The sequence below is a fragment of the Panulirus ornatus genome, chromosome 36, assembly GCF_036320965.1.
Source record: "Panulirus ornatus isolate Po-2019 chromosome 36, ASM3632096v1, whole genome shotgun sequence".
In the NCBI taxonomy this organism is placed as follows: Eukaryota; Metazoa; Arthropoda; class Malacostraca; order Decapoda; family Palinuridae; genus Panulirus; species Panulirus ornatus.
In genome coordinates this window covers 18444323-18470860 of record NC_092259.1, presented here as the reverse complement: position 1 = coordinate 18470860, position 26538 = coordinate 18444323, and the positions used below count along the sequence as shown (strand labels likewise).

The window sequence follows — 26538 nt, the reverse complement described above, 5'->3', positions numbered from 1 at the left end:
ATAGAATTGTGCGCAGGAGGATGGATGTGCTGGAAATGAGATGTTTGAGGACAATGTGTGGTGTGAGGTGGTTTGATCGAGTGAGTAACATAAGGGTAAGAGAGATGTGTGGAAATAAAAAGAGCGTGGTTGAGAGAGCAGAAGAGGGTGTTTTAAAGTGGTTTGGGCACATGGAGAGAATGAGTGAGGAAAGATTGACCAAGAGGATATATGTGTCGGAGGTGGAGGGAGCAAGGAGAAGAGGGAGACCAAATTGGAGGTGGAAAGATGGAGTGAAAAAGATTTTGTGTGATCGGGGCCTGAACATGCAGGAGGGTGAAAGGAGGGCAAGGAATAGAGTGAATTGGAGCAATGTGGTATACCGGGGTTGACGTGCTGTCAGTGGATTGAATCAAGGCATGTGAAGCGTCTGGGGTAAACCATGGAAAGCTGTGTAGGTATGTATATTTGCGTGTGTGGACGTATGTATATACATGTGTATGGGGGGGGTTGGGCCATTTCTTTCGTCTGTTTCCTTGTGCTACCTCGCAAACGCGGGAGACGGCGACAAAGTATAAAAAAAAAAAAAAAAAAGTTCGAATGGAGAAAAACTGGAGGAAGAAGTGTTTTAGATATCTGGGAGTGGATTTAGCAGCGGATGGAACCATGGAAACGGAAGCAAGTCACAGGGCGGGGGAGGAGGCAAAGGTTCTGGGAGCATTGAAGAATGTGTGGAAGGTGAGAATGTTATCTCGGAGAGGAAAAATGGGTATGTTTGAAGGAATAGTGGTTCCAACAATGTTATATGGTTGCAAGGTATGGGGTATAGATAAGGTTGTGCAGAGGAGGGTGGATGTGTTGGAAATTAAATGTTTGTGGACAATACATGGTGTGAGGAGGTTTGATCGAGTAAGTAATGAAAGGGTACAAGAGATGTGTGGTAATAAAAAGTGCGTGGGTGAGAGAACAAAAGTGGGTGTATTGAAATGGTTCGGTCACATGGAGAGAATGAGTGAGGAAAGATTGACAAAGAGGATATATGCTTCAGAGGTGGAGGGAACGAGGAGAAGTGGGAGTGAAAAAGATTTTGAGTGATTGGGGCCTGAATATACAAAAGGGTGAAAGGCGTGCAGGAAGAGAGTGAATTGGCACAATGTGGTACACCGGGGTCAACGTGCTGTCAATGGATTGAACCAACGCATGTGAAGAATCTGGGGTAAACCATGGAAAGCTTTATGGGGCCAGGATGTGGGAAGGGAGCTGTATTTTCAGTCCATTACACATAACAGCTAGAGAATGAATGTGCACGAACGTGGCCTTTGTTGTCTTTTCCTAGCGCTACCTCAAGCGTGTGTGGGGAGAGAGGAGTGCTGTTTCATGCACGGTGGGGTGGTGATGGGAATGGATGAAGGCAACAAGTACGAATATGTACATGTGTAAACATGTATATGTATGTGTATCCATATGTATGTATACTTTGAAATGTATAGGTATGTGCATGTGTGGGTGTTTATGTATATGCATGCGTATGTGGGTGGGTTGGGCCATCCTTTTGTCTGTCTCCTTGTGCTACCTCACTAAAACGGGAGACAGCGACAAAGTATAATAAATACGATTTTCAAATGTTATATACATACACTTCCAGGTCTTCGGCTTTCCTCATGAATTACACATATTGGTTAGCTCATGTGACTGCTCTGCAAGTACCATTTATCTATTCATTTTGCTTTGTCGCTGTCTCATGCGTTAGCGAGGTAGCGCAAGGAAACAGACGAAAGAATGGCCCAACCCATCCACATACACATGTATATATATACACGTCTACACACGCAAATATACATACCTATACATCTCAATGTACACATATATATATACACACACAAAGACATATACATATATACATATGTACATAATTCATACTGTCTGCCTTTATTTATTCCCATCGCCACCTCGCCACACATGGAATAACAACCCCCTCCCCCCTCATGTGTGGGGTAGCGCTAGGAAAAGACAACAAAGGGCCCATTCGTTCACACTCAGTCTCTAGCTGTCATGTAATAATGCACTGAAACCACAGCTCCCTTTCCACATCCAAGCCCCACAGAACTTTCCATGATTTACCCCAGACGCTTCACATGCCCTGGTTCAATCCAATGACAGCACATCGACCCCGGTTTACCACATCGTTCCAATTCACTCTATTCCTTGCACGCCTTCAACCCTCCTGCATGTTTAGGCCCCGATCACACAAAATCTTTTTCACTCCATCTTTCCACCTCCAATTTGGTCTCCCACTTCTCCTCGTTCCTTCCACCTCCGACACATATGTCCTCTTGGTCAATCTTTCCTCACTCATTCTCGCCATGTGACCAAACCATTTCAAAACACCCTCTTCTGCTCTCTCAACCACACTCTTTCTATTTCTACACATCTCTCTTACCCTTACATTACTTACTCGATCAAACCACCTCACACCACATATTGTTCTCAAACATCTCATTTCCAGCACATCTACCCTCCTGCGCACAACCCTATCCATAGCCCATGCCTCGCAACCATACAACATTGTTGGAACCACTATTCCTTCAAAAATACCCATTTTTGCTTTCCGAGATAATGTTCTCGACTTTCAAACATTCTTCAAGGCTCCCAGAATTTTCGCCCCCTCCCCCGCCCTATGATTCACTTCCGCTTCCATGGTTCCATCCGCTGCCAGATCCACTCCCAGATATCTAAAACACTTTACTTCCTCCAGTTTTTCTCCATTCAAACTTACCTCCCAATTGACTTGACCCTCAACCCTACTCTACCTAATAACCTTGCTCTTATTCAAATTTACTCTTAACTTTCTTCTTTCACACACTTTACCAAACTCAGTCACCAGCTTCTGCAGTTTCTCACGTGAATCAGCCACCAGTGCTGTATCATCAGCGAACAACAACTGACTCATTTCCCAAGCTCTCTCATCCACAAGAACAACAGACTGCATACTTGCCCCTCTTTCCAAAACTCTTGCATTCACCTCCCTAACAACCCCATCCATAAACAAATTAAACAACCATGGAGACATCACACACCCCTGCCGCAAACCAACATTCACTGAGAACCATTCACTTTCCTCTCTTCCTACATGTACACATGCCTTGCATCCTCGATAAAAACTTTTCACTGCTTCTAACAACTTCCCTCCCACACCATATTCTTAATACCTTCCACAGAGCATCTCTATCAACTCTATCATATGCCTTCTCCAGATCCAAATTTTTTTTTTTTTTTTTTGCTTTGTCGCTGTCTCCCGCGTTTGCGAGGTAGCGCAAGGAAACAAGACGAAAGTAATGGCCCAACCCACCCCCCATACACATCTATATACATACGTCCACACACGCAAATATACATAACTACACAGCTTTCCATGGTTTACCCCAGAGGATTCACATGCCCTGATTCAATCCACTGACAGCACGTCAACCCCGGTATACCACATCGATCCAATTTACTCTATTCCTTGCCCTCCTTTCACCCTCCTGCATGTTCAGGCCTCGATCACACAAAATCTTTTTCACTCCATCTTTCCACCTCAAATTTGGTCTCCCACTTCTCCTCGTTCCCTCCACCTCCGACACATATATCCTCTTGGTCAATCTTTCCTCACTCATTCTCTCCATGTGCCCAAACCATTTCAAAACACCCTCTTCTGCTCTCTCAACCACACTCTTTTTATTTCCACACATCTCTCTTACCCTTATGTTACTTACTCGATCAAACCACCTCACACCACACATTGTCCTCAAACATCTCATTTCCAGCACATCCATCCTCCTGAGCACAACTCTATCCATAGCCCACGCCTCGCAACCATACAACATTGTTGGAACCACTATTCCGTCAAACATACCCATTTTTGCTTTCAGAGATAATGTTCTCGACTTCCACACATTCTTCAAGGCTCCCAGGATTTTCGCCCCCTCCCCCACCCTATGATCCACTTCCGCTTCCATGGTTCCATCCGCTGCCAGATCCACTCCCAGATATCTAAAACACTTTACTTCTTCCAGTTTTTCTCCATTCAAACTTACCTCCCAATTGACTTGACCCTCAACCCTACTGTACCTAATAACCTTGCTCTTATTCACATTTACTCTTAACTTTCTTCTTTCACACACTTTACAAACTCAGTCACCAGCTTCTGCAGTTTCTCACATGAATCAGCCACCAGCGCTGTATCATCAGCGAACAACAACTGACTCACTTCCCAAGCTCTCTCATCCACAACAGACTTCATACTTGCCCCTTTCCAAAACTCTTGCATTCACCTCCCTAACAACCCCATCCATAAACAAATTAAACAACCATGGAGAAATCACACACCCCTGCCCCAAACCTACATTCACTGAGAACCAATCACTTTCCTCTCTTCCTACACGTACACATGCCTTACATCCTCGATAAAAACTTTTCACTGCTTCTAACAACTTGCCTCCCACACCATATATTCTTAATACCTTCCACAGAGCATCTCTATCAACTCTATCATATGCCTTCTCCAGATCCATAAATGCTACATACAAATCCATTTGCTTTCCTAAGATGGAGATGGAGTGAGTATTTTGAAGGTTTGTTGAATGTGTTTGATGATAGAGTGGCAGATATAGGGTGTTTTGGTTGAGGTGGTGTGCAAAGTGAGAGGGTTAGGGAAAATGATTTGGTAAACAGAGAAGAGGTAGTAAAAGCTTTGCGGAAGATGAAAGCCGGCAAGGCAGCAGGTTTGGATGGTATTGCAGTGGAATTTATTAAAAAAGGGGGTGACTGTATTATTGACTGGTTGGTAAGGTTATTTAATGTATGTATGATTCATGGTGAGGTGCCTGAGGATTGGCGGAATGCGTGCATAGTGCCACTGTACAAAGGCAAAGGGGATAAGAGTGAGTGCTCAAATTACAGAGGTATAAGTTTGTTGAGTATTCCTGATAAATTATATGGGAGGGTATTGATTGACAGGGTGAAGGCATGTACAGAGCATCAGATTGGGGAAGAGCAGTGTGGTTTCAGAAGCGGTAGAGGATGTGTGGATCAGGTGTTTGCTTTGAAGAATGTATGTGAGATCCATAAATACTACATACAAATCCATTTGCTTTCCTAAGTATTTCTCACATACATTCTTCAAAGCAAACACCTGATCCACACATCCTCTACCACTTCTGAAACCACACTGCTCTTCCCCAATCTGATGCTCTGTACATGCCTTCACCCTCTCAATCAATACCCTCCCATATAATTTACCAGAAATACTCAACAAACTTATATCTCTGTAATTTGAGCACTCACTCTTATCCCCTTTGCCTTTGTAGAATGGCACTATGCAAGCATTCCGCCAATCCTCAGGCACCTCACCATGAATCATACATACATTAAATAACCTTACCAACCAGTCAACAATACAGTCACCCCCTTTTTTAATAAATTCCACTGCAATACCATCCAAACCTGCTGCCTTGCCGGCTTTCATCTTCTGCAAAGCTCCCACTACCTCTTCTCTGTTTACCAAATCATTTTCCCTAACCCTCTCACTTTGCACACCACCTCAACCAAAACACCCTATATCTGCCACTCTTATCATCAAACACATTCAACAAACCTTGAAAATACTCACTCCATCTTCTCACATCACCACTACTTGTTATCACCTCCCCATTAGCTCCCTTCAATGAAGTTCCCATTTGCTCCCTTGTCTTATGCACTTTATTTACCTCCTTCCAAAACATCTTTTTATTCTCCCTAAAATTTAATGATACTCTCTCACCCCAGCTCTCATTTGCCCTCTTTTGCACCTCTTGCACCTTTCTCTTGACCTCCTGCCTCTTTCATTTATACATCTCCCACTCATTTGCATTTTTTCCCTGCAAAAATCGTCCAAATGCCTCTCTTCTCTTTCACTAATAATCTTACTTCTTCATCCCACCACTCACTACCCTTTCTAATCAACCCATCTCTCACACTTCTCATGCCACAAGCATTTTTGCGCAGGCCATCACTGCTTCCCTAAATACATCCCATTCCTCCCCCACTCCCCTTACCTCCTTTGTTCTCACCTTTTTCCATTCTGTACTCAGTCTCTCCTGGTACTTCCTCACACAAGTCTCCTTCCCAAGCTCACTTATTCTCACCACTCTCTTCACCCCAACATTCTCTCTTCTTTTCTGAAAACCTCTACAAATCTTCACCTTTGCCTCCAAAAGATAATGATCAGACATCCCTCCAGTTGCACCTCTCAGCACATTAACATCCAAAAGTCTCTCTTTCGCGCACCTATCAATTAACACGTAATCCAATAACGCTCTCTGGCCATCTCTCCTACTTACATACGTATACTTATGTATATCTCGCTTTTTAAACCAAGTATTCCCAATCACCAGTCCTTTTTCAGCACATAAATGTACAAACTCTTCACCATTTCCATCTACAACACTCAACACCCCATGTATACCAATTATTCCCTCAACTGCCACATTACTCACCTTTGCATTCAAATCACCCATCACTATAACCCGATCTTGTGCATCAAAACCACTAACACACTCATCCAGCTGCTCCCAAAACACTTGCCTCTCATGATCTTTCTTCTCATGCCCAGGTGCATATGCACCAATAATCACCCATCTCTCTCCATCAACTTTCAGTTTTACCCATATCAATCTAGAGTTTACTTTCTTACACTCTATCACATACTCCCACCACTCCTGTTTCAGGAGTACTGCTACTCCTTCCCTTGCTCTTGTCCTCTCATTAACCCCTGACTTTACTCCCAAGACATTCCCAAACCACTCTTCCCCTTTACCCTTGAGCTTCATTTCACTCAGAGCCAAAACATCCAGGTTCCTTTCCTAAAACATACTACCTATCTCTCCTTTTTTCTCATCTTGGTTACATCCACACACATTTAGACACCCCAATCTGAGCCTTCGAGGAGGATGAGCACTCCCCGCATGACTCCTTCTTCTGTTTCCCCTTTTAGAAAGTCAAAATACAAGAAGGGGAGGGTTTCTGGCCCCCCGTTCCCGTCCCCTTTAGTCGCCTTCTATGACACGTGAGGAATGCGGGGGAAGCATTCTTTCTCCCTTATCCCCAAGGATGCTCTGCAAGTACTTATACCAAATTGGTATGTCAATAATTAGTAGGGCAGGGCTTGCTAGGATGTCATGCAAAACATGAGCACTTCTCATTTTATGTGATTATTTCAATCATCCTCCATTAGCTCAACCAGGGTCAAACACTAGAACAGTCATGTGAGAAGGTGGCCTTTACTTTATCCTTCCTTTATAATGTTTCATTAAAGGGTATCGGGAAGGTGTTTGAAACTCCTCTTCCATCATCAGTCAGTATTTCAATTTCTGACATGGTGGACATGCCATGGTTCTGGGGATTCTCCCTTCATAAGAATTAGTTTCCAGAGTTCCTCCCATTCACCAATGATGGATCTTAGCTCTGACGTTAGCTTTAAGTGAAGATTTTCTCTAACCCTCCTCCTTCATATGGTTATGCTCTCTAAGCTCACAGGATAGGCCACAGGGAAGGGCCATGCAGTGTCCCATGAGCAATGTTTAACAGTTCTCACAGCCTGTGGGATATCCCCTCTTTTTAGAAAAACCTTGTCTCTTACCTTTTGTGATCATCTTAAGCTGGCAGCCATGATCTGTGAAATGTGTAAGCTTTAAGCAGTAATCAGGAAGTGAACCCAAAGAAATCATACAGGGGGAAGCTGCAAATTGGCCAAGAAAGATGAACTGAGGTGAGCACTCTGCTGCAAACACCATCTAGTTGTTCAAAAATGGTGAGAATATGACAATGTCTCTTTGCAGAACAAAAGGATGATGAAACTCTAACCATTATATTACAAAGAAATGTTCTCTCAATGCTTGTAGGACACAGCTTTAGAGAGAAAAGGTTTTTCAACCTTCTTAAGAAAACCTGCAATTTCAGTGCTTTATTTTCTCGTCTACCTCCTCATATGACTAACATTCCCTCACCCACTTACACAACTCTTACTGACCCTATGTCCCTCCATATAATTCTATTTCACAGTCTAAACATCATAAGGCTTCTGTTATCGCAATTTGTGTTTTCAAACAGTGTGCATCTGACTTGTATGTAACTGCAAGCCTGCTTCTACTACCTAAACCTTATCACATGTAAATGTCGGAAGTGTCCATCTGCTAATGTGCGTTCTATCATGAAATGATGAAAAAAGACTGGTAAGTGAAAGAAAGCTGTTCATCCTTTGGATGCTAGATGGAGAACTGCATGGTTGATATGCCTGATAGCCAAATGCTTTTTCATATTTCCTATATTTTTCTTGCCAAGCTTTAACCTAAGAGAACTTCATTTATGTTATTCATAAAATATCAATATAGCATTCACTCAGACTCATCCTCCTAGATCCAGTAACAACCACAGCAGATCTTCAAGCAAATGATGTAAAAATATACTTTTTCTAAACCTGATCGCCATTTTCCACATTAGCAAGGTAGCACCAGGAACACGTGAAGAAAGGCCACATCTACTCATATCCATTCTCTTGCTGTCATGTGTGAATCACTGAAATCAGTTTTTTTCATCCACAACCAGGCCCCACAGAAATTTCAATGGTTTACCCAAGACACTTCACATGTACTGGTTCAGTCCAATAACACCATATCGCCCCCACTATACCACATCATTCCAATTCGCTGTCCCATACATTTCTTTCAGTAATAGTACATAGGAACATTTAGGCAGAAGCATTAGGTTGAAACATTTGGTAGAAGTAGAAAGCAGGAGCATTAAATAGCAGTAGTAGGCAGAAACATTAGGTTGAAGCACTGCGCTAGAGATGGCTTCTTTCTGCCAGTGGCCTGTTAAGGGTGAGGCACTGAAGGTAAAGAAGCAATACTAGAGTTCACTAGTAATGAAGACTCTATTGCAATGGCTTACCCCTTGTGGGAGTTCCAATTGGAATAGATGTCTTAAGATATAGATAAAATAGATAGGTCTTCCCAAGTAGAGATATTTGGAAGTAGGTAGAAACATTAGGTAAATGCAGCCAGTGGGAACATTAGGTAGAGGCCTCTGCAAGCACTACACTAGAATTGTCCTCTGCCAATGGCCTGTTAAGAGTGAGGCACTAAAGGATAAAAAACAGCAATGGAGTTCACTAGTTATGGTGACACTATTGCCATGGCCAGGTGGGAATCGGCATCAGATACATAAAAAGATATATAGACTATACCTTCAAACATACCCAATTTACAAACCCAATAAGGATCTCTCCAAAAATTATTCAGTGCTCCCAGAACCTATACCCCCTCACCTATCCTATGACTCAATTCTGCTTCCATGGTTCCATTCACTGCCATGTTCACTATCAGGTCTAAAATACTTCGCTTCCTTCAATTTTTTTTGCCCCAACTAACCTGCCCCTCTAATATCTCTGATGCCTGTTCCTATTAGAACTCCTACCAGGAGATGGCCAGGGTAACAGAATCTCTGTAACTAATGAACTCAGTTCCGCTTCTTAGCCTCATCCTTAATAGGCCACTGGTTAGGGGCAACTCTCGCACAGTAGTGGCAGAGGCTCCAACCTACCGTTCCCACTGACATGCTCTACCTAATGCACCTGCCTAATGGTCCTACCTATTACTTCTACCTATGTTTCTACCTAATGTTTCTGTCTAAATGTTCCTACTTACTACTTCAATCCATTGCTCCTACCATTTTCCCAAAAGGCAGGGGTAGCATAAAATGCTTACCAAAAGAGAATCAAGTTATGAAGAATGAGTTATGAGTTAATTGTTGTCATATTATGTATGACAAGGAGAGATTGTATGTTTGTAAACAGAATGCCAGTAATCCAGGAATAAAAAACAGCTACCTGGGCAAGGGGAGTGCAACCTGACAACCACTGAAGAGCTGGCTCACTCTGCAGTTGTCACATTTACTCAACTTCTTTCACATGGTTACAAACTCTGTCACCAACTTCTTCAGTTTCTCACTCAAATCTGCCACCAGTGCTATAGCATCAGTAAACAGCAACTGACACATCACAGACCCTATCATCCACCAAAGAACTGCAAACTTGCTCCCCTCTAACTCTAGGAATTAATTAGCTCATCATCCCAACCATAAACAAATTAAACCATCATGTCATTACACACCACTGTAAGAGACTAACCTTCACTTGGTACAATTCACTCTACTCTTCCACCCAAACACATGCCTTACACCCTTGATAAAAACTTCCCACTGCATTTAGCAGCTTTCTTCCCACATTATATATCTTCAAGACCTTCCACAGGGCATCTCTTATCAACCCTATCATATGCTTTCTTAAGATCCATAAATGCTACATACAAATTCATGTTTCTCAAAGCATTTCTCATACACATCTTTGAAGCTGTCAATGGACTGAACCAGATGTGAAGCATCTAGGGTAAACCATGGAAATTTTTGTGGGGCCTGGATGTGGAAAGGGAGCTGTGGTTTCGGTGGATTACACATGACAGCTAGAGACAAGTGTGAACGAATGTGGCCTTTGTTGTCTTTTTCTAGCACTACCTCACGTGCGTGCGGGGGGAGGGGGTGCCATTTTCCATGTGTGGCAGGGTGGAGACAGAAATGGATGAAGGCAGCAAGTATGGATATGTGCATATGTATGTCTGTGTATGTATATGTTGGAATGTTTAGGTGTGTGTGTATTTATGTATATACATGTGTATGTGGGTGGGGTGGGTCAGTCTTTCATCCGTTTCCTTGCACTAGCTTGCTAACATGGGAGACAGTGACTAAGTATAATAATAAATAAATATCTTTGAAGCTAAGAGAGCAGGAGATGTAGGAAGTTGTGACAAGAGTGTACAGAAGTAAATTCAACACTGATGTGGGTAAAAATGAAAGTGGGTGGCAAAAGATGGGTGATTATTAGCGTGTATGCACCTAACCATGAGAAGAAATATCACGGGAGGCAAGTGTTTTGGGAGCAGGTAAGCTAATGTGGCAGCAGTATTGTTGTAACAGACCAGATATTAGTGACAGGTAATGGGTAATCTAAATGCATAGGTAAGCATTGTGACAGTTGAAGATATAACTCAGGGGCATACCATGCACTGAATGGAAATGTTGAACAGCTTGTGGAGTTGTATAGTGCTAGAAAATGACTAGCGATTGGGAAAACCTGGGTTAAAAAGAGGGATATACACAAGGGTACTTCCAGGCTTCTTACCTCAAACATACAACCTATCTCTTCTCATCTTGGTTACATAGAAAATGATTAGCCCAGTCTGAGCCTTTGAGAAGGATGAGCATTTCCATAAAAATTAAAAATGTGATACTAATCAAAATGCAATCCAAAGCTTTTAAACAGTAACAAGGAAACAGCCATGCTGGATCACCTACCTGTAGAGAACCCTGTCCTCTTGTGACATTTCGTAAATTCAATATTGAAGTATGTGATGAGGGCGTGTACATAGTCATTCCTCCTCACCTGCAATTTTTAAGTAAAGGTAAAGCTTTAACAGACTAAAGGCATATGAAAGACCGTTTAAGTAAACATACTTTCCACTGGAGAGGAAAAGTTTGGGGACAGGACAATGAAAGGTGAAACAGTTGCAGTCTCCAGATGACACAATTCTAACAGCAAACATCAAAAAGACATCCCATTAGCTGATAATAAGAGTCTGGGTGTGTGTATGGAGGGAGAAAGTTAATATCATATGAAAACAAAAGTTAAGGTAATGAGGCACAGCAGGGGTATGAAACAGGATGGTTCTAGTATAAACTTGAATGGGGAGGGCCTTGAAAAAGTGGAGTACTTTAGGTAACTGGACTTTAGGTAACTGGGAGTGGATGTGGCTGTTTACTGAACCATAAAGGCTGAAGTGAATAATAGGGAGGGAGAGGGGGCTTAGATCATGAGGTATGTTTTGGAGCATATAGGAAGAGGTCGGTTACAGCTATGATGGGTACGTTCAAAAGGAAGGAAGGAAGGAAGGAGGGAAGGAGAGAGAGAGAGAGAGAGAGAGAGAGAGAGAGAGAGAGAGAGAGAGAGAGAGAGAGAGAGAGAGAGAGAGAGAGAGAGAGAGAAAGAGAGAGAGAGAAAGAGAGAAAGAGAGAGAGAAAGAGAGAGAGAGAAAGAGAGAAAGAGAAAGAGAGAGAGAGAGAGAGAGAGAGAGAGAGAGAGAGAGAGAGAGAGAGAGAGAGAGAGAGAGAGAGAGAGAGACAGAGAAAGAGAGAGAGAGAGAGAGAGAGAGAGAGAGAGAGAGAGAGAGAGAGAGAGAGAGAGAGGGGGGGGGGGGGGGGAATGATATGAAGTTTGATGAGGGATGATAGTGTAAGGAATGTCAGTGTAAAAAAAAGTGGCTGCAGCAAACAAAGTCTAATAGAGCTGACCAGGTGCTGAAATAATTTGGACATATATGATGACAGAAGACTGATTAAAAGTAGAGGCTGGAAAAATGAAGAGGAGAGACCAAGGACATGGAAAGACAGCTTTAACGCAATGGGGGACCTAAACATTCAAGAGAGAGAGAGATGTTCATGGAATACAGTGAACTGGATCACTGTTTTGTAAATATGGTGGCGAATACATGCTGTCTGAGGGCTGAACCAAATTCCATCACCAACTTCTGCAATTTCTCACTTGAATGAGCCACCAGCGCTCAACCAACAACAACTGACTCACTTCCCAGGCACTCTAATCCCCCATAGACTGCATACTTGCCCCCTCTCTCCAAGATTCTTGCATTTACCTCCCCTATCCCTGGGGATAGGGGAGAAAGAATACTTCCCACGCATTCCTCACGTGTCGTAGAAGGCGACTAAAGGGGAAGGGAGCGGGAGGCTAGAAACCCTCCCCTCCTTATAATCTAACTTTCTCAAAGGGGAAACAGAAGGAGTCACGCAAGGAGTGCTCATCCTCCTTGAAGGCTCAGAGTGGGGTGTCTAAATGTGTGTGGATGTAACCAAGATGAGAAAAAAGGAGACATAGGGAGTATGTTTGAGGAAAGGAACCTGGATGTTTTGGCTCTGAGTGAAACGAAGCTCAAGGGTAAAGGGGAAGAGTGGTTTGGGAATGTCTTGAGAGTAACGTCAGGGGTTAGTGAGAGGACAAGAGCAAGGGAAGGAGTAGCACTGAAACAGGAGTGGTGGGAGTATGTGATAGAGTGTAAGAAAGTAAACTCTAGATTGATATGGGTAAAACTTAAAGTAGATGGAGAGAGGTAGGTGATTATTGGTGCATATGCACCTGGGCACGAGAAGAAAGATCCTGAGAGGCAAGTGTTTTGGGCGCAGCTGAATGAGTGTGTTAGTAGTTCTGATGCACAAGACCGGGTTATAGTGATGGGCAATTTGAATGCAAAGGTGAGTAATGTGGCAGTTGAGGGAATAATTGGTATACATGGGGTGTTCAGTGTTGTAAATGGAAATGAAGAGCTTGTAGATTTATATGCTGAAAAAGGACTGGTGATAGGGAATGCCTGGTTTAAAAAGAGAGATATACATAAATATACATATGTAAGTAGGAGACGTGCGAATGCGAAAGAGAGACTTTTGGAGGTTAATGTGCTGAGAGGTGCAACTGGAGGGATGTCTGACCATTATCTTGTGGAGGCGAAGGTGAAGATTTGTAGATGCTTTCAGAAAAGAATGGAGAATGTTGGGGTGAAGAGAGTGGTGAGAGTAAGTGAGCTTGGGAAAGAGACTTGTGTGAGGAAGTACCAGGAGAGACTGAGTACAGAATAGAAAAAGGTGAGAACAAAGGAGGTAAGGGGAGTGGGGGAGGAATGGGATGTATTTAGGGAAGCAGTGATGGCTTGTGCAAAAGATGCTTGTGGCATGAGAAGCGTGGGAGGTGGGCAGACTAGCAAGGGTAGTGAATGGCGGGATGAAGAAGTAAGATTATTAGTGAAAGATTAGAGAGAGGCATTTGGACGATTTTTGCAGGGAAATAATGCAAATGAGTGAGAGATGTATAAAAGAAAGAGGCAGGAGATCAAGAGAAAGGTGCAAGAGGTGAAAAAGAGGGCAAATGAGAGTTGGGGTGAGAGAGTATCATTAAATTTTAGGAAGACTAAAAAGATGTTTTGGAAGGAGGTAAATAAAGTGCGTAAGACAAGGAAACAAATGGGAACCTCAGTGAAGGGGGTTAATGGGGAGGTGATAACAAGTAGTGGTGATGTGAGAAGAAGAAGGAGTGAGTATTTTGAAGGTTTCTTGAATGTGTTTGATGATAAGAGTGGCAGATATAGGGTGTTTTGGTCGAGGTGGTGTGCAAAGTGAAAGGGTTAGGAAGGATGATTTGGTAAACAGAGAAGAGGTAGTAAAAGCTTTGCAGAAAATGAAAGCTGGCAAGGCAGCGGGGTTGGGTGGTATTGCTGTGGAATTTATTAAAAAACGGGGTGACTCTAATGTTGACTGGTTGGTAAGGTTATTTAATGTATGTATGATTCAGAAAAAAAGAGTGAATGTTGGGGTGAAGAGGGTGGTGAGAGTAAGTGAGCTTGGGAAGGAGACTTGTGTGAGGAAGTACCAGGAGAGACTGAGTACAGAATGGAAAAAGGTGAGAACAATGGAAGTAAGGGGAGTGGGGGAGGAATGGGATGTATTTAGGGAATCAGTGATGGATTGCGCAAAAGATGCTTGTGGCATGAGAAGAGTGGGAGGTGGGTTGATTAGAAAGGGTAGTGAGTGGTGGGATGAAGAAGTAAGAGTATTAGTGAAAGAGAAGAGAGAGGCATTTGGACGATTTTTGTAGGGAAAAAATGCAGTTGAGTGGGAGACATATAAAAGAAAGAGACAGGAGGTCAAGAGAAAGGTGCAAAAGGTGAAAAAAAGGGGTGAGAGAGTATCATTAAATTTCAGGGAGAATAAAAAGATGTTCAGGAAGGAGGTAAATAAAGTGCGTAAGACAAGGGAGCAAATGGGAACTTCAGTGAAGGGCGCAAATGGGGAGATGATAACAAGTAGTGGTGATGTGAGAAGGAGATGGAGTGAGTATTTTGAAGGTTTGTTGAATGTGTTTGATGATAGAGTGGCAGATATAGGGTGTTTTGGTCGAGGTGGTGTGCAAAGTGAGAGGGTTAGGGAAAATGATTTGGTAAACAGAGAAGAGGTAGTAAAAGCTTTGCGGAAGATGAAAGCCGGCAAGGCAGCAGGTTTGGATGGTATTGCAGTGGAATTTATTAAAAAAGGGGGTGACTGTATTGTTGACTGGTTGGTAAGGTTATTTAATGTATGTATGACTCACGGTGAGGTGCCTGAGGATTGGCGGAATGCGTGCATAGTGCCATTGTACAAAGGCAAAGGGGTCTAAGAGTGAGTGCTCAAATTACAGAGGTATAAGTTTGTTGAGTATTCCTGGTAAATTATATGGGAGGGTATTGATTGAGAGGATGAAGGCATGTACAGAGCATCAGATTGGGGAAGAGCAGTGTGGTTTCAGAAGTGATAGAGGATGAGTGGATCAGGTGTTTGCTTTGAAGAATGTATGTGAGAAATACTTAGAAAAGCAAATGGATTTGTATGTAGCATTTATGGATCTGGAGAAGGCATATGATAGAGTTGATAGAGATGCTCTGTGGAAGGTATTAAGAATATATGGTGTGGGAGGCAAGTTGTTAGAAGCAGTGAAAAGTTTTTATCGAGGATGTAAGGCATGTGTACGTGTAGGAAGAGAGGAAAGTGATTGGTTCTCAGTGAATGTAGGTTTGCGGCAGGGGTGTGTGATGTCTCCATGGTTGTTTAATTTGTTTATGGATGGGGTTGTTAGGGAGGTGAATGCAAGAGTTTTGGAAAGAGGGGCAAGTATGAAGTCTGTTGGGGATGAGAGAACTTGGGAAGTGAGTCAGTTGTTGTTCACTGATGATACAGCGCTGGTGGCTGATTCATGTGAGAAACTGCAGAAGCTGGTGACTGAGTTTGGTAAAGTGTGTGAAAGAAGAAAGTTAAGAGTAAATGTGAATAAGAGCAAGGTTATTAGGTACAGTAGGGTTGAGGGTCAAGTCAATTGGGAGGTGAGTTTGAATGGAGAAAAACTGGAGGAAGTGAAGTGTTTTAGATATCTGGGAGTGGATCTGGCAGCGGATGGAACCATGGAAGCGGAAGTGGATCATAGGGTGGGGGAGGGGGCGAAAATTCTGGGAGCCTTGAAGAATGTGTGGAAGTCGAGAACATTATCTCGGAAAGCAAAAATGGGTATGTTTGAAGGAATAGTGGTTCCAACAATGTTGTATGGTTGCGAGGCGTGGGCTATGAATAGAATTGTGCGCAGGAGGATGGATGTGCTGGAAATGAGATGTTTGAGGACAATGTGTGGTGTGAGGTGGTTTGATCGAGTAAGTAACGTAAGGGTAAGAGAGATGTGTGGAAATAAAAAGAGCGTGGTTGAGAGAGCAGAAGAGGGTGTTTTGAAATGATTGGGCACATGGAGAGAATGAGTGAGGAAAGATTGACCAAGAGGATATATGTGTCGGAGGTGGAGGGAACGAGGAGAAGAGGGAGACCAAATTGGAGGTGGAAAGATGGAGTGAAAAAGATTTTGTGTGATCCGGGCCTGAACATGCAGGAGGGTGAAAGGAGGGCAAGGAATAGAGTGAATTGGAGCGATGTGGTATACCGGGGTTGACCTGCTGTCAGTGGATTGAATTGGGGCATGTGAAGCGTCTGGGGTAAACCATGGAAAGCTGTGTAGGTATGTATATTTGCGTGTGTGGACATATGTATATACATGTGTATGGGGGTGGGTTGGGCCATTTCTTTCGTCTGTTTCCTTGCGCTACCTCGCAAACGCGGGAGACAGCGACAAAGCAAAAAAAAAAAAAAAAGAAAAATGATTCATGGTAAGGTGCCTGAGGATTGGCGGAATGCCTGCATAGTGCCATTGTACAAAGGCAAAGGGGACAAAGGTTAGTGCTCAAATTACAGAGGTATAAGTTTGTTGAGTATTCCTGGTAAATTATATGGGAGGGTATTGATTGAGAGGGTGAAGGCATGTACAGAGCATCAGATTGGGGAAGAGCAGGGTGGTTTCAGAAGTGGTAGAGGATGTGTGGATCAGGTGTTTGCTTTGAAGAATGTATGTGAGAAATACTTAGAAAAGCAAATGGATTTGTATGTAGCATTTATGGTTCTGGAGAAGGCATATGATAAAGTTGATAGAGATGCTCTGTGGAAGGTATTAACAATATATGGTGTGGGAGGCAAGTTGTTAGAAGTAGTGAAAAGTTTTTATTGAGGATGTCAGGCATGTGTATGTGTAGGAAGAGAGGAAAGTGATTGGTTCTCAGTGAATGTAGGTTTGCGGCAGGGGTGTGTGATGTCTCCATGGTTGTTAATTTGTTTATGGATGGGGCTGTTAGGGAAGTGAATGCAAGAGTTTTGGAAAGAGGGGCAAGTATGCAGTCTGTTGTGGATGAGGGAGTGCGGGAAGTGAGTCAGTTGTTGTTCGCTGATGATCCAGCACTGGTGGCTGATTCATGTGAGAAACTGCAGAAGCTGGTGACTGAGTTTGGTAAACCAGCACTGGTGGCTGATTCATGTGAGAAACTGCAGAAGCTGGTGACTGAGTTTGGTAAAGTGTGTGAGAGAAGAAAGTTGAGAGTAAATGTGAATAGGAGCAAGGTGATTAGGTACAGTAGGGTTGAGGGTTAAGTCAATTGGGAGGTAAGTTTGAATGGAGAAAAACTGGAGGAAGTGAAGTGTTTTAGATATCTGGGAGTGGATTTGGCAGCGGATGGAACCATGGAAGCAGAAGTCAATCATAGGGTGGGGGAGGGGGGCAAAAATTCTGGGTGCGTTGAAGAGTGTGTGGAAGTCGAGTACATTATCTCGGAAAGCAAAAATGGGTATGTCTGAAGGAATAGTGGTTCCAACAATGTTGTATGGTTGCGAGGCATGGGCTATGGATAGAGTTGTGCGCAGGAGGGTGGATGTGCTGAAAATGAGATGTCTGACGACAATATGTGGTGTGAGGTAGTTTGATCGAGTAAGTAATAATAGGGTAAGAGAGATGAGTGGTAATAAAAAGAGTGTGGTTGAGAGAGCAGAGGAGGGTGTTTTGAAATGGTTTGGTCACATGGAGAGAATGAGTGAGGAAAGATTGACCAAGAGGATATATGTGTCGGAGGTGGAGGGAACGATGAGAAGTGGGAGACCATATTGGAGGTGGAAAGATGGAGTGAAAAAGATTTTGAGTGATCGGGGCCTGAACATGCAGGAGGGTGAAAGGCGTGCAAGGAATAGAGTGAATTGGAACGATGTGGTATACCGGGGCCGACGTGCTGTCAATGGATTAAACCAGGGCATGTGAAGCGTCTGGGGTAAACCATGGAAAGTTCTGTGGGGCCTGGATGTGGCAAGGGAGCTGTGGTTTCGGTGCATTATGACATGACAGCTGGAGACTGAGTGTGAGCGAATGGGGCCTTTGTTGTCTTTTCCTAGCACTACCTCGCACACATGAGGGGGGAGGGGGTTGTTATTACATGTGTGGCGAGGTGGCGATGGGTATGAATAAAGGCAGACAGTATGAATTATGTACACGTGTATATATGCATGTGTGTGTGTGTGTATATACATGTATACGTTGAGATGTATAGGTATGTATATTTGCGTGTGTGGACGTGTATGTATATACATGTGTATGTGGGTGGGTTGGGCCATTCTTTCGTCTGTTTCCTTGCGCTACCTCGCTAACGCGGGAGACAGCGACAAAGCAAAATAAATACATAAAATAATAACCTCCCTAGCCACCCCATCCATAAACAAATCAAATATCCATGTTGACATCACACACACACATGTTGCAGAACAACCTTCACTTGGAACCATTCACTCTCCTCTCTGTTTGTACACATACCTCACACCCTTGATAAAAACTCACTAGCAGCTTACCTTCCATATCATATATTCTTAAGATCTTCTACAAAGCACCTCTATCAACCCTATCATATGCCTTCTCGTGATCCATAAATGTCACACGCAAATCCATGTCATGCAAATCCATGTCATGCAAATCCATGTGTTTTTCTAATTATTACTCACACACATTCTTAAAACAACCACCTGATCCACACATCCTCTACAACTTCTGAAACCACACTACTCTTCCCCAATCTGATACTCTGTACATACCTTCACCCTCTCAATTAATACTCTCCCATACAAATTACCAGGTATACTAAACAAACATACATCTCTGTAGTCTAAACACTCACCTTTATCCCCTTGCCTCTAATCAAATGGCACTATATGTGCATTCTGCCAATCCTCAGGCACCTCGCCACGATCCATACATACCAACCAACCAATCAACAACATGGCCACCCCATTTCTTAATAAATTAAAATGCAATACCATCTACACAGGTTGCCTTCCCGGATTTCATCTCATGCAACGTTTTCAGCACCTCTTCTCTCTTCTCCAAACCACACTCCATGACTCACTCACTTTGCACACCACACTGACTATAATACCCTACATCTGCCACTATATCATGAAACACATTTAAAAATCTTTCAGAATCCTCACTCCAACTCCTCACTTCACTACCTGTTATCACTTTCCCCTTACCCCCTTCACCAATATTCCCATTTGTTATCCTGTCTTTTGTACATCACTTACTCCTTCAAAAACATCTTTTTATTCTCCCTAAAGTTTAATGATTCTCTCACCACAACCCTCATTTGCCACCTTTTTCAACCCCTGCACATTCCTCTACCCTCCTACTGCTGCTTCTTATAAATCTCAATTATTTCCACTCCTTCCCTGTAAATACAGTCCAAACACCGTTCTCTCTTTCACTGGCAGCTTCACGTCTTCATCCCACCACTTCCTACCCTTTCTAATATGCCATCTCCAACCTTTCACATGCCACATGTATCTCTTATACATACCATCACTGCTTCTTTAAATATCTCCCATTTCTCACCCACTTCCCTCACTTCATTTATGCTTACCTTTTGCCATTCTACACTCAATCTCTCCTAACATATTTTGACACAAGTCTCCTTTTCAAGCTCGCTTACAAACCATGACACTGCATTATGCGCATGAGGACAGACATATAATGCTATGACCAATTCCAGCTTACTATCCCTCGCAACTAGAGCACTGAAGTTTCTCTGGTTATCTAGCAACAGGCAGCGATGAGAGGGGTGGAGCTACAAGCATGCCCAGGGAAACAACCGCAAAATGCCTTTCGGCATTAATAAGATGATAAATGTCTTAGCAAGTTTGTTCCCTTCTGATATGCTACTGCCGAAGGTTTTCATGCTCTCTAGCCACAATGTGGAAGCAAAAGGACTTGACAAAAGAGCAAACAGCCAGAAAGGGAAATATCAAGAATTGCCAGTGCTACTGTCCAATCAGGGTAGGTACGGACAAAAATATTTCCCAATAGTAGAGGTAAGGCAACACCATTGTACGAGGGATGACCCGGGAAGGCTTGGAAGACTTTACCATGCACACTAACCATCCTCAAATGTCAGCCAGATGATAATCCATGTTCGTCAGCATAAAAAAAAAAGACTGCTTGGTGAAGTATCAGAAAGGACCGTTCATCGACACATCCATGACAACCTACACTTCAACTACCATCAAGCGCAAAAGAAGCCCCTCCTCACCCTTATGCATAGGCACCCTGGGGTCATGTTTGCCAATATATACCTTCAGTGGGATAAGACCAAGTTGGCAATGTTTATTAGAGTGCTGGAAGTGACCCTCTTGATCCCAAGTACACTTTCAGCAATGTTAACCCTTTGATTCTCTCATGGTTTGTGGTATTCTTATTATGGAATTGGTGACCTTGTCATTCTGTCCAGAAATCGAACCATGAATCAGCACAACTACCTTGAGCTACTGATGGACTGGTTACCAGACTGTTTTCATAAGTGCCATGCAGACGTGTTCATGCAGGAAGGTGCTCCTTGCCATACAGCAAAATGTGTGAAGCAGTGACTTACTGACTGTGGAATCGACTTAATCAATGACTGGCTGGGAAACAACCCAGATATTAATCCGAGCGAGAACTTGTGGAGCATCATTAAGTAACAGCTTTCATGGAAGAATACCAGCAGTGTTCCCCAGCTTGAGGTGGCCATTCGTGAAGTGGCACAACCTGGGCCCACAACTTCTCAAGAACTTGGCAAAATTGGTGCATTCATGCCTTCCAGAATGTATAAAGAGGAAAGGGAAGCCAATCACCTATCAAAAGTGTATATAAATAAAATTAGTGAACAGTTTATCTCTACTTTTATCCATTGGCTTCCCAACGCATATATATAAATAAAATTAGTGAACAGTTTATCTCTACTTTTACCCATAAGCTCCCCAGCGGATAATGCAGTCAAGGTGCATACTTTCACCACTCTCTTCTCTCCAATATTGTTTCATCTTTTTCAAAAACCTCCATATATCTTCACGCTTAGATCAGACATCCCACAAGCTGCCCTTCTCAGTATATTTACATCTAAAAGTCTATCTTTTACACACTTATCAATTAATGTGTTAATAATAACTGATGACCATAGTGGTTCCAACAATGTTGTATGGTTGCGAGGCGTGGACTATGGATAGAGTTGTGCGAAGGAGGATGGATGTGCTGGAAATGAGATGTTTGAGGACAATGTGTGGTGTGAGGTGGTTTGATTGAGTAAGTAACGTAAGGGTAAGAGAGATGTGTGGAAATAAAAAGAGCGTGGTTGAGAGAGCAGAAGAGGGTGTTTTGAAATGGTTTGGTCACATGGAGAGAATGAGTGAGGAAAGATTGACCAAGAGGATATATGTGTCGGAGGTGGAGGGAACGAGGAGAAGAGGGAGACCAAATTGGAGGTGGAAAGAGGGAGTGAAAAAGATTTTGTGTGATCGGGGCCTGAACATGCAGGAGGGTGAAAGGAGGGCAAAGAATAGAGTGAATTGGAGCGATGTGGTATACCGGGGTTGACGTGCTGTCAGTGGATTGAATCAAGGCATGTGTATGGGGGTGGGTTGGGCCATTTCTTTCGTCTGTTTCCTTGCGGCTACCTCGCAAACGCGGGAGACAGCGACAAAGCAAAAAAAAAAAAAAAAAAAAAAAATATATATATATATATATATATATATATATATATATATATATATATATATATATATATATATATATATTATCCCTGGGGATAGGGGATTAAGAATACTTCCCACGTATTCCCTGCGTGTCGTAGAAGGCGACTAAAAGGGGAGGGAGTGGGGGGCTGGAAATCCTCCCCTCTCGGTTTTTTTTTTCAATTTTCCAAAAGAAGGAACAGAGAATTGGGCCAGGTGAGAGTATTCCCTCAGAGGCCCAGTCCTCTGTTCTTAACGCTACCTCGCTAATGCGGGAAATGGCGAATAGTTTGAAAGAAAGAAAAGAATATATATATATATATATATATATATATATATCCCTGGGGATAGGGGATTAAGAATACTTCCCACATATTCCCTGCGTGTCGTAGAAGGCGACTAAAAGGGGAGGGAGCGGGGGGCTGGAAATCCTCCACTCTCGTTTTTTTTTTTTTTTTTAATTTTCCAAAAGAAGGAACAGAGGGGGCCAGGTGAGGATATTCCAAAAAAGGCCCAGTCCTCTGTTCTTAACGCTACCTCGCTAACGCGGGAAATGGCGAATAGTTTAAAAGAAAGAAAGATATATATATATATATATATATATATATATATTTTTTTCATACTATTCGCCATTTCCCGCATTAGCGAGGTAGCGTTAAGAACAGAGGACTGGGCCTTTGAGGGAATATCCTCATATGGCCCCCTTCTCTGTTCCTTCTTTTGGAAAATTTAAAAAAAAAAATGAGGTAGTATGTTTGAGGAAAGGAACCTGGATCTTTTGGCTCTGAGTGAAACGATGCTCAAGGGTAAAGGGGAAGAGTGGTTTGGGAATGTTTGGGGAGTAAAGTCAGGGGTTAGTGAGAGTACAAGAGCAAGGGAAGGAGTAGCACCACTCCTGAAACAGGAGTTGTGGAAGTATGTGATAGAATGTAAGAAAGTAAATTCTAGATTAATATGGGTAAAACAGAAACCTGATGGAGAGAGATGGGTGATTATTGGTGCATATGCACCTGGGCATGAGAAGAAAGATCATGAGAGGCAAGTGTTTTGGGAACAGCTCAATGAGTGTGTTAGTGGTTTTGATGCACGAGACCGGGTTATAGTGATGGGTGATTTGAATGCAAAGGTGAGTAATGTGGCAGTTGAGCGAATAACTGGTATACATGGGGTGAGCAGTGTTGTAAATGGAAATGGTGAAGAGTTTGTACATTTATGTGCTGAAAAAGGACTGGTGATTGGGAATACCTGGTTTAAAAAGATATACACATAGGTATACGTATGTAAGTAGGAGAGATGGCAAGATAGCATTATTGGATTACCTGTTAATTGATAGGCGCGCGAAAGAGAGACTTTTGGATGTTAATGTGCTGAGAGGTGCAACTGGAGGGATGTCTGATCATTATCTTGTGGAGGCAAAGGTGAAGATTTGTAGGGGTTTTCATAAAAGAAGAGAGAATGTTGGGGTGAAGAGAGTGGTGAGAGTAAGTGAGCTTGGGAAGGAGACTTGTGTGAGGAAGTACCAGGAGAGACTGAATACAGAATGGAAAAGGTGAGAGCAAAGGACGTAAGGGGAGTGGGGGAGGACTGGGATGTATTTAGGGAAGCAGTGATGGCCTGCGCAAAAGATGCTTGTGGCATGAGAAGAGTGGGAGGTGGGTTGATTAAAAAGGGTAGTGAGTGGTGGGATGAATAAGTAAGATTATTAGTGAAAGAGAAGAGACAGGCATTTGGACGATTTTTGCAGGGAAAAAATGCAAATGAGTGGGAGATGTATAAAAGAAACAGGCAGGAGGTCAAGAGAAAGGTGCAAGAGGTGAAAAAGAGGGCAAATGAGAGTTGGGGTGAGAGAGTATCATTAAATTTTAGGGAGAATAAAAAGATGTTTTGAAAGGAGGTAAATAAAGTGTGTAAGACAAGGGAGCAAATGGGAACTTCAGTGAAGGGGGCTAATGGGGAGGTGATAACAAGTAGTGGTGATGCGAGAGGGAGATGGAGCGAGTATTTTGAAGGTTTCTTGAATGTGTTTGATGATAGAGTGGCAGATATATGGTGTTTTGGTCAAGGTGGTGTGCAAAGTGAGAGGGTTAGGGAGAATGATTGGGTAAATAGAGAAGAGGTAGTAAAAGCTTTGTGGGAGATGAAAGCCGGCAAGGCAGCAGGTTTGGATGGTATTGCAGTGGAATTTGGAATTTATTAAAAAGGGGGTGACTCTATTGTTGACAGGTTGGTAAGGTTATTTAATGTATGTATGACTTATGGTGAGGTGCCTGAGGAATGGCAGAATGCTTGCATAGTGTCATTGTACAAAGGCAAAGGGGATAAGAGTGAGTGCTCAAATTACAGAGGTATAAGTTTGTTGAGTATTCCTGGTAAATTATATGGGAGGGTATTGACTGAGAGGGTGAAGGCATGTACAGAGCATCAGATTGGGGAAGAGCAGTGTGGTTTCAGAAGTGGTAGAGGATGTGTGGATCAGGTTTTGCTCTGAAGAATGTATGTGAGAAATACTTAGAAAAGCAAATGGTTTTGTATGTATCATTTATCGATCTGGAGAAGGCATATCATAGAGTTGATAGAGATGCTCTGTGGAAGGTATTAAGAATATATGGTGTGGGAGGCAAGTTGTCAGAAGCAGTGAAAAGTTTTTATCGAGGATGTAAGGCATGTGTACATGTAGGAAGAGAGGAAAGTGATTGGTTCTCAGTGAATGAAGGTTTGCAGCAAGGGTGTGTGATGTCTCCATGGTTGTTTAATTTGTTTATGGATGGGGTTGTTAGGGAGGTGAATGCAAGAGTTTTGGAAAGAGGGGCAAGTATGCAGTCTGTTGTGGATGAGAGAGCTTGGGAAGTGAGTCAGTTGTTGTTCGCTGATGATACAGTGCTGGTGGCTGATTCATGTGAGAAACTGCAGAAGCTGGTAACTGAGTTTGGTAAAGTGTGTGAAAGAAGAAAGTTAAATGTAAATAAGGGCAAGGTAATTAGGTACAGTAGGGTTGAGGGTCAAGTCAATTGGGAGGTAAGTTTGAATGGAGAAAAACTGGAGGAAATAAAGTGTTTTACATATCTGGCAGTGGATTTGGCAGTGGATGGAACCATGGAAGTGAAAGTGAATCATAGGGTGGGGGAGGGGGTGAAAATTCTGGAAGCCTTGAAGATAGTGGTTCCAAAAATTTTGTATGGTTGCGAGGCGGGGTAGGGTAGAGTTGTGCAAGGAGGTGGATGGGGAAAGAGATGTTTTGAGGACAATTTGGGTGGGGTGAGGGGGTTTGATGAGTAAGTGTAAGGGTAAGAGAGATGTGTGGAAAAAAAAAGACGTGGTTGAGAGAGCAGAAGGGGGTGTTTTGAAATGGTTTGGTCACATGGGGGGAAAAGGGAGGAGGAAAGTTTACCAAAAGGATTAATGTGCGAGGTGGGGGGAACGAGGAGAAGAGGGAACCCAAATTGGGTTGAAAGGGGGAGTGAAAAGTTTTTGTGTGACGGGGCCTGAACATGAGGGGGGGTGAAAGGGGGGCAAAGAATAGATGAATTGGAAAGGGGGAACCCCGGGGGGGGGGCATGGTGAACGGATTTATTGGGGGCCCATTTTTTTGTTCCCTTTCGGTACCTCGCAAAGCGGGAAACAAAAAAAAAAAAAAAAAAAAAAAAAAAAAAAAATAAAAATAAAAAATATTAAAAATATATAATATATATATTATATCCCTGGGGAAGGGGATTAAAAATACTTCCCTATTTCCCTGGGTCGAGAAGGCGACTAAAGGGGGGGGAGTGGGGGGCTGGAAATCCCCCCCCTCGGTTTTTTTTTCATTTTCCAAAAAAAGGAACGAGAATTTTGGGCCCGGTGGGTATTTCCCCCAAGGGCCCCGTCCCTGTTCTTAACGCTCCTCCTAAGCGGGAAATGGCGAATATTTGAAAGAAAGAAAAAAAAAAAATATAATATAAAAATAATATATACCCTGGGGATAGGGATTAAGAATAATCCCACAATTTCCCCGCGGTCGTAGAAGGCGACTAAAAGGGAGGGAAACGGGGGGCTGGAAATCCTCCACTCTCGTTTTTTTTTTTTTTTTTAATTTTCCAAAAGAAGGGAAAAAAGGGGGCCAGGTGAGGGTATTCCAAAAAAAGGCCCCGTCCTCTTTTTAAGCCCCCTCGCTACGGGAAATGGGGAATATTTAAAAAAAAATATAATATATAAAAATAAAAATAATATATATTTTTTTTCCTACTATTCGCCATTTCCCCATTAGCAGGTAGCGTTAAGAACAGAGGACTGGGCCTTTGAGGGAATTCCCCAAAGGGCCCCCCTTTTCTGTTCCCCTTTTGGAAAATTTAAAAAAAAAAAATGAGGGATAAAAAGTTTTTGAGGAAAGGAACCCGGTCTTTTGGCCTGAGTGAAAAGATGCTCAATGAAAGGGGGAAAGTGGGTTTGGGAATGTTGGGGGGTAAAAATCAGGGGTTTTTG

At 42.9% G+C, this 26538-nt stretch overlaps 1 protein-coding gene across 13 annotated transcripts in view; it reads right to left on the bottom strand.

Moving 5' to 3' along the window:
* Positions 1-26538, bottom strand: part of Art1 (arginine methyltransferase 1) — a 116493-nt gene that overhangs the window by 19643 nt on the left and 70312 nt on the right. For 7 of the 13 annotated variants that reach the window (XM_071683616.1, XM_071683605.1, XM_071683614.1 and 4 more), the window contains exon 8: positions 11404-11491. In XM_071683616.1, the coding sequence (XP_071539717.1) occupies positions 11404-11491 (88 nt within the window). Of the gene's footprint in view, positions 1-11403; positions 11494-26538 lie in introns of all 13 variants that reach the window. The other 6 variants (XM_071683615.1, XM_071683611.1, XM_071683612.1 and 3 more) reach the window with 1 other exon arrangement.